This window comes from Fulmarus glacialis, unplaced genomic scaffold (genome assembly GCF_000690835.1).
Source record: "Fulmarus glacialis isolate BGI_N327 unplaced genomic scaffold, ASM69083v1 scaffold41980, whole genome shotgun sequence".
Classification (NCBI taxonomy): domain Eukaryota; kingdom Metazoa; phylum Chordata; class Aves; order Procellariiformes; family Procellariidae; genus Fulmarus; species Fulmarus glacialis.
The window spans coordinates 6,558-16,608 of record NW_009186597.1 but is presented as its reverse complement, the minus strand read 5'-3'; the positions used below and the strand labels follow the sequence as shown (position 1 = coordinate 16,608).

General features: G+C 52.3%; 1 protein-coding gene across 1 annotated transcript in view; it reads right to left on the bottom strand.

The window, feature by feature from the left end:
* Nucleotides 1-3,571: 3,571 nt before the first annotated feature.
* CHGA (chromogranin A (parathyroid secretory protein 1)) overlaps nt 3,572-10,051 on the bottom strand; it is a gene marked incomplete at its 5' end in the record, with an annotated part of 12,829 nt that continues 6,349 nt past the window's right edge. The window contains 4 exons of the mRNA XM_009572097.1: nt 3,572-3,655; nt 6,394-6,872; nt 7,337-7,843; nt 9,469-9,567. Of these exons, the coding sequence (XP_009570392.1) occupies nt 3,572-3,655; nt 6,394-6,872; nt 7,337-7,843; nt 9,469-9,567 (1,169 nt within the window). The remainder of the gene's footprint in view (nt 3,656-6,393; nt 6,873-7,336; nt 7,844-9,468; nt 9,568-10,051) is intronic.

Here is a 10,051-nt window from a genome sequence, read left to right as displayed (position 1 = left end):
TTCTTTGTTTCAGATGTTAGCAGCCCCTAAAAATGAGTTGTTTATCCTCTTGTAAAGTCATTGCTGTAAAAAAAAAAATTAAAAATAAAAGATTTATTAGATGTATCTTTTATTATTTATTTCTGATTCAGTATTTGATACAGCTTGTGTATACCCTTGTGAGAACCACATACTAAAATGCAGTCATTCTTAAAACAGAGTGACAACAATTCCTTGGGATCCCAACAATTTTGAGAAAAATGGCCCTCCGGGTGTGAATAGTGTTGGATATTCTCCTTCACTTTCCAGCATTGCTCCCCAACTAAGCATGGCTGAATCTTGGGGACCATTTTGTGTGTGTGCTAGGTTTTGCAAGTTCATTGGTATCTGTGTTCAAATCCAGCTGTACAGTGTTAACAAGTGTGTCTTGTGATTCGCTTCAGCCCGGTTCACTATGATTTCTGAAACATAATTCCCATTTTGTACTTAAATTTGTATAGAATTATATAAACCCTTAACAGATCATGGCTTACTGTAAAAACCAAAAATACTTGCTATTTGGCGTCTTCAATTGCATGACTGATCAGATCGGCAGTGAAGATGGTGGTTTCATCTAACAGCATTGATTTCAATGGTAATATATTCATTTTCTTTTCATTTGCCAAGCACCTGTTTTGGACAATTGGTTTCAGCAGTAAAGCATTATGCAGTAGGTATTGTGGCATTATCTCTGTAATTGTTTTGAAGATGGAATTGTCCCTTTCCAACACGTAATGAAAATAAATGCCTTATAACAAGTTCTGCTTTGCTTTCTCTTTATGAGCGGATAGGGCAGCAAGGTGAGCAGCTCACTGGGGGAAGCCTGTTTTCATGAGAATTTGGTTTTCACGTCCTTCCCCAGTGCAGTTGTTTGCAGTTACTTTGGACCTTCTTGTACCAGCAAGATTTGATTTGATTTCTCTTCTAACACTACTAGGAAGTCGGCTATTTTTATCTTACTATATAACACAGCTAAACATCACTGGGATTTAGGCTACTGCTGTACTTAAGCATTTATTCCTAGCATAGGCCTCTGGGCTGATTATTCCTTCATCATCCTGGACAGGGAATTCTTGATTTCTCAAAACCCAGCAGGATTTTTATTCAGGATCCTATTTTGGCTAGTGCAGGAAAGATCGATATCTCACCCAGCAGCATTAAATTTTGCTAAGCAACAAGCGCTCTCAGCAAGGGCGCCTATGTGAACGCTGCCGGGGGATCAGCGCTTGGTGTCAGCCCCAAGGCCAAGCCCTGCAGTGGTGAGTTGAGAGACATGGTTGAGCAGAGGTACAACCACTCGGAGGGCCAGCATTTGCCAGCTGCTGAGGCATCCTCCCAGGCCCAGTGCTCAGGCCTTGAACTCTGTCTTTCCCTTTGAAGAAAGTCCTTGGGTCCCAAATGTTAGTGATTACTTGAATATACAATTAAGACAGTATTTATAGTGGCTCCATCAAGTAACGTTATTTTTCCGCTTGTTGATTTTGCAGCAGCAATAGACAAGTTCTGTCTGCTGCTGCCATCCTTTGTGGAAAAACTTATCTAAGTCCTTTGGAGATGGCTGCGTTTCTGTGGTGGGTTGTTTGGTTTCTTGGGTTTGGGGTTGGTTTGTTGGTTTGGGTTTTTTTGTTTTGGCAGGGATGGGGTAGAGTGGGTCACTGAGAGTTTCTGTGAATTTATTGTGACATGCAGACCTCAGTTTGCAAGGGGTTGTATGGGTGATGCTACCGGCAGAGACTCTGCCGCAAAAAAAAGGAGAAACTAAATACAATATTCAAATTAAAATTTAAATGAAGGCCAGTATGTAAAATGTGACTTTTACAGCTGGATTAACTCCCTAATAACTGACATTTTAGTACTGTTTCTGTGGAACAGCTTTGGTTTCACTTCTGTTCCTACGCACATTTCCCTGAGGTTAATGAGAGCGCGATCTCCTCAGCATGGGGTTGGGAGACTCGCACCTCGCTCTGGTGCGCTTTCCCCAGCCAGGCTCTCACCCTGTGCCTTGTCCCGGCTTGCGCCCTGTGCCAGGGCAGCTTTCGGGCTGTGCCTCGGCCTCGCCGCCTCCTCCTGCCCCGTGTGGCTGCCCAGGACTGGGGGCGAGGGGCACTGCCCGCTCAGCAGCTCCTCCAGCCCTCCCTGGGGAAGCTCACCTGGTGGGTGGAGGACAGCTCTGGACACCCAGTGCCTCCTGCGCCAAGGGGACCCCGCACGCCCACCTCCAGTGCAGTTCACTCTATGGGCCAACAGTGCTGATGGTTTTAGCAGAATGAAGGAATATGTCGAGTTCAAAGCCTGGCAGCCGTTCCCTGAGCTTCTCAGCTGTTCTGTGGGCTGCAGGTGATGGGAGACAACTGAGCTTTGAATGGGGGGTGGGATACAGCCCTGGCAGCGGGATGCTCTTTTCTTCTCCTGCCAATACACACAGAGAGTCTAAAATCTTATGGTCGGTCTTCAGAGACTTCTGGGGCAAGCTTCTCCAGCCCAGGCACCACCCAGTCCTCCAGCTGGCATGTGGCCTGAAGCCCAAAGGATGAGGAAGGTTCTGCCTGTTAGTGCTGTGACAGCAGGCCACCACAGCTCCTGCGAGCCAACGCACAGGAGGGGCGTCGCCTCAGGACCAGCCTTCACCTCTGGGGGAACAGAGACCAGTAGTTTTCCTCATGACTAGCCTATTTGTTACATTGGGGTTTTTTAACCTACTCGTGCGTTGTCCAAATAGCTTGACTTGGTCAAGTATTGCCCCAGTGTTTAAACTTCTAAACTGTTTTCTCCCTGGTCAACCCTGAGTTCATCGATGAACTACGGATGTGACCCACGTCTCACTGAGACACCCGGGACACCCGGTGCCAGGGCTGGGCTGTACGGCACCGCCGGCCCCGGGCGGGCAGGGAGAGCCCCGCAGTGCTCGGGACCTGAGGGCGGTGTCCTCGACGCTGGGCCTCGGTGGGCAGCAGCATTGGAGCCTGGGTAAGGAGGGAGACGCCATCACAATGTGTCTGTGGTGAGGGGAGGCTTCCATTCCCCCTTCTCCCCCCCAGGACCTGCAGCGTGCTGACGACCAAGACTGAAGCTGCCAAAACAAAGGACGGAACCCACTGCAGTTTTATTTTTCCTTAGATAAATTTTTTATATAGAATATATTACAGTCAGAGTTCTCAGCTTTTAATCAAAAGATAACAAGTTATTGCAGTTTTTTACCCAGTGAAACTACCGGTGGAAGGAGAACTTTCTAGAAAGCTGTCTTGTCTTTTAAAAAAAAGAGGGAAAAACCCCCACCCGGACAGAAAATACACGTGTAGGTTGCGCTTTGCACCCACCGGCGCCCGGCCAGGCGGGTGGGCATCCGTGTGGACGGGGGAGCGTGAGGTGAAGAAGCGGCGATGGGCACAACACTATGGCGAGGGAGGCAGGCCTGGGCGCTAGCGAGGTCGGTTTCCTAGGCACGATGCTTCTGCTCCGGCTTAATTGCTTTTAAATCAGGAAATGAAAATGCGGTGGGGAGGGAGGAGGGCGGCAGCAGTGGCTTTCACCTGCGCAGGGAGGGCTGGGGCCCTCAGCCTCGCCTCAGCTCGTGCAGCTTGTGGGCGACACGCTCCAGCTCGGCCTCAATGGCGGCCAGGCTCTCCAGCTCCTGGTCCTGCAACGACAGCCCAGTACACGCATCAGCGGTCGCGGGTGGGCAGCCCTCACCCCCTACAGCAACAGAAAGCCTTGCCCAGGGCTAGCTGCCGGTGGTGGCACGAGCACAGACGTGTTTTGCCCCCTCACCTCAGCCCACTCCTGCATTTGCCCCTCTGGACAGATGTCTGTGCGCAACACTAATTAGTCCTGTCCTAATGTTAAATCGCTGCAGCTGGTGACGGGGACAAGACATGCAGCCACCGTCCTTCCCCAGCCCCACTGCTGGGCAGGGCAGCCCCTGATGCATCTCTCCCTCCAGAGCATGGGGCTAGAGGGAGATGGCTGCCAGGGAACAAAGGCCAGGGCGGGCACGGTCAAACAGCACTGGGCGCCTGTGTTGAGGCAGTGGTGTCAAACCAGGACGGGCACAGGTGCCTGCCACCTGCAGCAAGTGCAACATGTACCCCGCTCGTGGAGGGGACGGCGGTGTCCCCTCTCCCCATGCTGTGCTGGGTGTCCGCATGTGCCTCTAGTACCAGAAGAGGCTTTTCCGTTTGGGAAAATAGTGACTGAAGAAGCCATCAGTTTAAAGGCTCAAGCTGCCCATCGCTTGGTGACCTTTCTGTAGTGGCTCTTGTGTATCTATAACATTACCTGAAGCTATTTTATTTAGTGCAGGTACTCAAATTCAGAACTGCGTGGCTTTGCCTGAACTCCGGTCATATGCAACTGGCCCTGTCTCGCTGCCAGCCCTAGCCCTGGAGGCTGTCCCTCACAGCTGCCGTCACCTGGGGCTCGCTGCAGATCACACGCTTGCCCAGCGCAGTAGCAGGCTCTGCAGGAGCAAACTTGGGGCTGTGTGTGCTAAAAGTGCCTTTTCCTGTCAGCAAAGCTGAGGTGACAGCCCCTCTTCTGTGCGGAGGGAGCAGAGCCTTGCTGCTGCCTGCAGCAGCTGCCAAGCGCGGGCAGACGCTGAGCCACTGGCCTGCACTGCATGTGGCTGGTACGAAAAAAATTGTGTAAAAAAAAGTCATTTTTCTCATCCCTGAGCTATTTTCCTGAACAGGGCAAAAGTTACCCTGCCCCTCCGCAGGGCCCTTGGCTCAACCCTGAGGAAGGCTCTGGCTACAGCACTGTGCCGGCGGCTCAGGGTGCCTGCCAGCACCCAGGGGAGCCAGACTGAGCCCTAGTGCCTGTTCCGGTGTGTTTTGTTTGAAGCGAGTCAGGGAGCAGCTGGCTGAGGCTCGCCTTGCTGGAGGAGAGCTTTGGCTGCAACTGGAACCCCCAGAAAGTGAGAAAATAGCATTGTGCTGAGATCCTCCAGAGCACCCAAAGAGAGGAGAGGTCAGACCCAAACCACTGCCTTGCACTGTGCCCGTGCGCCCTGGCTCGCTCCTGCCTGGCCCTGCAGGCTGAGCCCTGGCAAGTGCAGGGGACAGCACTCTCAGCCCCCAGCTGTGCCCACGCTGGCCTCACTGGCCAAGCCACGTGGCCACATGGCCTGAAAGTGAGGAGAGGGGACAGGATGGCAGCTACTCTGGCAGAGCCGGAGCTTGTGCCTTCCCTTCCCTCCCTGCTGGGTGCCTGGTCTGACACCTCCTCACTGACTCCTAGAGGCCTTGATCTAGTTTAAAAAAAACAAACCAGAAAATCTTGTTGCAACTACAAACAGCAGTTTTGCAGTCTCAGCAAACTCCCTCCCAGTTCCCATTTGGAGGCTGAGCCCACCACCTTGCAGACAAGGTGCACCCCAGAGCTGCTGGCAGGGGCAGGTGGGGAGCAGCCTTCTTGGGGGAGAGACCTGGGTGGTGAGGAGGCAGATGGGGCAGGTGCCCACCTCCTTGGCAGGCACCCCTGCATCCCTGCTTGGAGCTGAGACGTTTGGCTTTGCTTTGAACCAACACGACTGGATATGCCCTCTTGGCAGAGGACCTGATGGGCAACCTTTGGGCAATGTTGTGGTGCGTAACTAAGGCAAGAGGAGTGTTTTGGCGGCAAGAGAGCTGCAGCAAACTGGCTTCAGTCACCTGCTGCCCCAGTCTGTTCCCAGGGACCTGATCATGGCTTGTCCCAGAGCAAACACCCGCAGAGCCCATGCCCAGCCCCGCTGGCCAGCCCCCTGCACTATCCCAAATAAACATCCGTGCCTGGAGCTGGGCCTCAGCACAAAGGTGAAACCGCACTCCTGGCTGCCAGGGAGGTGCTGAGCTACCACATAGCATCACGCGAGGTACCAGGGAAGGAGATCTCTGACTTTGGAAGCCTGGCTCAGATGTATTCCCATATCAGTCAACTATTTCCACTCCAACGCCCCAGCTCTCTCACCACAGCTGCACCCCTGGTTTACCTATGTAGGAGGTCTGACACTACCCACTCCATCCCTGAGCCAGCGAAAGTATTCCCTTTGACTTGGAGGGGCTTTGGGACACAAGACCCACGCCCAGGCTCCAGATACAGCTCTGATCACCATGTCCAGCACAGGCCAGCACAAAAGTCCTTTTTAAGACTCTCTGGGGCAGAGCACTTTTTTGCACTTGTCACTAAAACAAGGATTAAAAACCAAAGGCACAGCCAGGTGCAAATCTCAATAATACCTAGGACTGAATGACTAAAAGGTCACCAAGCATCTCCTTAATGTCACAGAGAACCGATGCTGGCTGCGTAACGCCAAGGTACCATCCACATCTCCAAGCATAGTCTGGATTCCCAAGTAATAACCGAGCGGGATTTATTCTTAAGCCTATGTACACCAACCTCCATCCTCCTGTTAGCACTGCCTTCCTCATCCTTCTTTTCTTCAGGCATGGGAGCAAGTGGGAAGCCTCCTTCACTGCTGTCCTTCTTCGAGTGATGCTTCCATGACCTTCTCACATCTTCCTCTGGACTACTGAAGTCATACTTGTGGGACCCAAATGCCATTTTCATGGACCTGTCTGGGTCTTCCCCACTATCATTTTCCTCCGTGCGCTTCTTTGATGTCAGCTGCTTGGCCAGCTCATCCATTTTGTTCCACCTCTTGGAGTCTTCCCACTCCCTGGAGGACTCCTCCTCAGTTTCCTCGCTTTTGGCATCCCTGGGCTGGAAGATGTCCTCCTCCCCCTGCGTCTCCTCATCCTCCAGGCGATGCCTTCCTCCTCTTAGTGATCGGGGCTGCTCTTCCTCCTCCTCCTCCTCCTCCTCCTCTTCCTCAGAGCTACGCCCATCTTTGCCAAATCCCAGAGCATCATTGTTATCTGAAAGAGCATTAAACACAACAATAAGCACAATTGTTAACCTGGTTACTCTCCACCTTTGAACCGAGCCTGCAGGGTGATGCAAGGTGGGTTTCCTGACTTAGGCCCATTTTCCCAGGATTCTGGAAATACCCACTCTCATGTCACCATGTCAGTAACAGGGCTTGGAGGCAGCAATCAAAAACCATGTAGGAAGTTCAAGCAAAAGAAATTAGTTGTCCCCATGTGCTATGAAAACTGAGCAGCAGGCAGCAAGGCAGCTGATGGGCCTGTATTACCTGCTGTGTGTGGGCCCACGTGGTCGAGTGTTTGCAGGGGTGTGTGGGTGGCTGTCGGCAGGGGTATTTCTGTAAACCCAGTGAGCACCTGCCTGAACTTTTAGGCTTTAAAGCGTCTTATCTGTCTGTCTCAGTGCTCTTAGCTCACCCTGGGTAGGTATCAGTGCAGTCGTCTGGGATACGTACTGTCGTCTCCCTGCATCTCCTCAGCCTCCTCGTCCTCCTCAGCCAAATCAAGTGACCTCTCTGTTTCAGTAGGGTCCTCTTCTGCAGCATCGTCTCCTCCGTCATCCTCCCGCTCCACACGTTCCCCTGCCGTCTCCTTGCTCTGCTCCTGACCCTGCCTGGATGGCTGCTCTCCCTCGTCCTCGAGCTCCAGGCTGTCCTTGGGGCCTCTGGGCTGCTCCTCTTCATCCCCTCGCTGCTGCTGCTCATCCTCGCTGAAGTCTTTGCTGATGTGGTTGTCCAAAGCTTCATCTCGCTGGGCATCCTCTATGTCCCCAATCTCGTTGCTCTCTGCTTCCTCCTGATCTTCCTTCTTACTGGGGTCAGCATCCCGTGGCCTGGGCTTCCTCTCCTCTAGGCTGTTCTTTCCCTTCTCTCTTGAATCTTCATTTTGCTGAGTTTTCTGTACTGCCAGCTCAGCCAGGGACCCTGTGGGCTGCTCCTCTTCAGGGCGCTCCCCTGCCGCATCTGCAGAGGGAGGAGCAAGAAGCAACACCTCTCCTGAGAGCTCATTTCAAACAGCGAAGCCCATGCGTTTCTTAGGGAGCTTCAGCCCCGCTCAGCAATCTGCTTAACCAGCCCATGGATCCTTTCGCAAGTCTCTTCAACATATGCTTGCGTTCAAGCAAGCCAGTACTCTCACTGGTGCCTGCTCTCCTGGAGAGACTCGCACGGCTGAAGTTAAACATATGCCCAAGTGCTTTGCTGCGGCATGGTCCTCATCACCATCTCTTGAGATGCCAGCAACAAACTTGTCCCGCATGAAACCAGATTGCACGCAAAATGAAATTATTTAGGAGTGTAATACAGCCCAGCTCTCCCTGCTCTGAGTGCTGTGCTAACATCGCATCCTTATTTCTCCCACCAGGTTGAAGAGGGAGCCAGCGCTGTTTGCAGGCAAGCCGGAGGGAGGGGGGGCCGGCTCTGCTTCTGCAAAGCAGCTGCTCAGCAGGAGCTTACTGTGGGCTGGGTACTTGCTCCTGCTTGTGTCAGAGACTGGCCTCTTTTAACATAATTAGCCATAGAAATCACTTTGCAAAAGAAAAGACGGGAGGCTAAAGAGCAGTGGGAATAGCCAGACGGGTATGGAAAGGCGAACGCAGCCCCAAGCAGGGCTGAGGAGCATGCTGGGATGAGGGGATGCAGAGAGCTGGTCACGCAGGGCTGGTTACCACCAGTGACAACGCGCAGGTGTCACTGGGCTGCCTGCAGGCCTGGACAGCCCAGCGTGCCACGCTTCATCCTCATGCAGTCTCCACACTGCTGGAGCAAGGGGTTCAGGTCTGCCCTGGTGGGAGGGAGACTCAGTGCCACCCATCCTCTCCATTGACTTTTGGCCATGCTGGCTGCAGGAACAGCCCCCCGGGGTATCGCTCCTCATCGCTTCGGGCAGCTTTGGGCAGATGTCATGGCATCACTGCGCTGCCATGGCTCAGCCACAGGCCCCAGAGCTTGCTCGAGACCCTCTGCAAGGGTGCTGCCACTGGACAAGAAATCATCTCACCCCACATTGGCATCGTCTCTTCCTGATGTGGAAAAGGGAAGGGGCTGAACCCTCCTTTCCGCTACACTGCCTGTCTCTATCCAGGCCATAGAAACATAATGACCAGGGGAAATCCCAGCTGAACGTGGTCTTTCCACGTGTTTTGTGTGGGTGTGTGCGCTGTGTGTATCCCAAGTTCAATATTCCTTTCAGAGACCCATAACCTAATATCTTGGGTGCGTGGAAACAAGGGTGGCAAGAGCAGACGCAGACCGCTCTTGCCTATATCACTGAGTCTTTCAGAATGGGATTTCCCTGGCTGTGACTCATTTTAAGCATTAGAAGTGAGTGGTGGTGTTGGCAGCAGGGTGGAAAAGATCAGTATGAGTTTGGTAACTTGACCATCACCAGTTACTATAGCTCAGAAATTACATGTTGTTTAAGCTGGTAAATAAGAATATAGCAAACACTGGGTTGCTTGTGTGTGTCAGCAGCAGCATCAAAGAAGATGCCTAAATGAGAAGCAGATGGACATATCAAGGCTGTTAGAAAGAACATCCTTGTTTACAGCCTGACCTGGATTTCCTGGGGGGAGGAGGCTGACACTGACCTCTCTGCTTGATGTTGTTGTTCTGACTTTCAAGGACTTCGGAAAGTTCATCTTCAAAACCACTGTTTTTCTTCTTCTGCTGAGTTCTTTCACTGGCACCTGCGTCAAGTAACAAAAAGCAGGGAAAGGCAACAGCCCCTCCTGTGTTTCAGAAAGTAGAGGTAGGAAAATAGTTCTATGCCCTTTATAATTATATGCATATTTTTTACAGTGGACAAATCTGCCAAAGGGGAGCTGAGAGGAGAAGTGAGACTGGAGGATAGGTGAATCAACTGCAGTAACAAAGCCACCATCAGAAACATCATCTGCAGGAAAGAAAAAGGTCTCTAAACAAACAGAGAAGCAGGGTTGCTAGGAAAACTAATCTTGATGGAGAGCTAGGGAATAAGAGATGCTGAACTGCAGCACATTGAGGCCAACAAATGACTTATGCATCAGAGTATTGAAGCACAAAAATTGCCTCCTTCCAGATGCTGCCCACAACCTCTGTTGTGTTGAGCACTGAGAGCCCCCGTGCCCTCCTGCCTGGTAGTGGGGAGCCCTCTCCCTGGACCCCGCCACCCCGCCACTCCCGGGAGGAGCC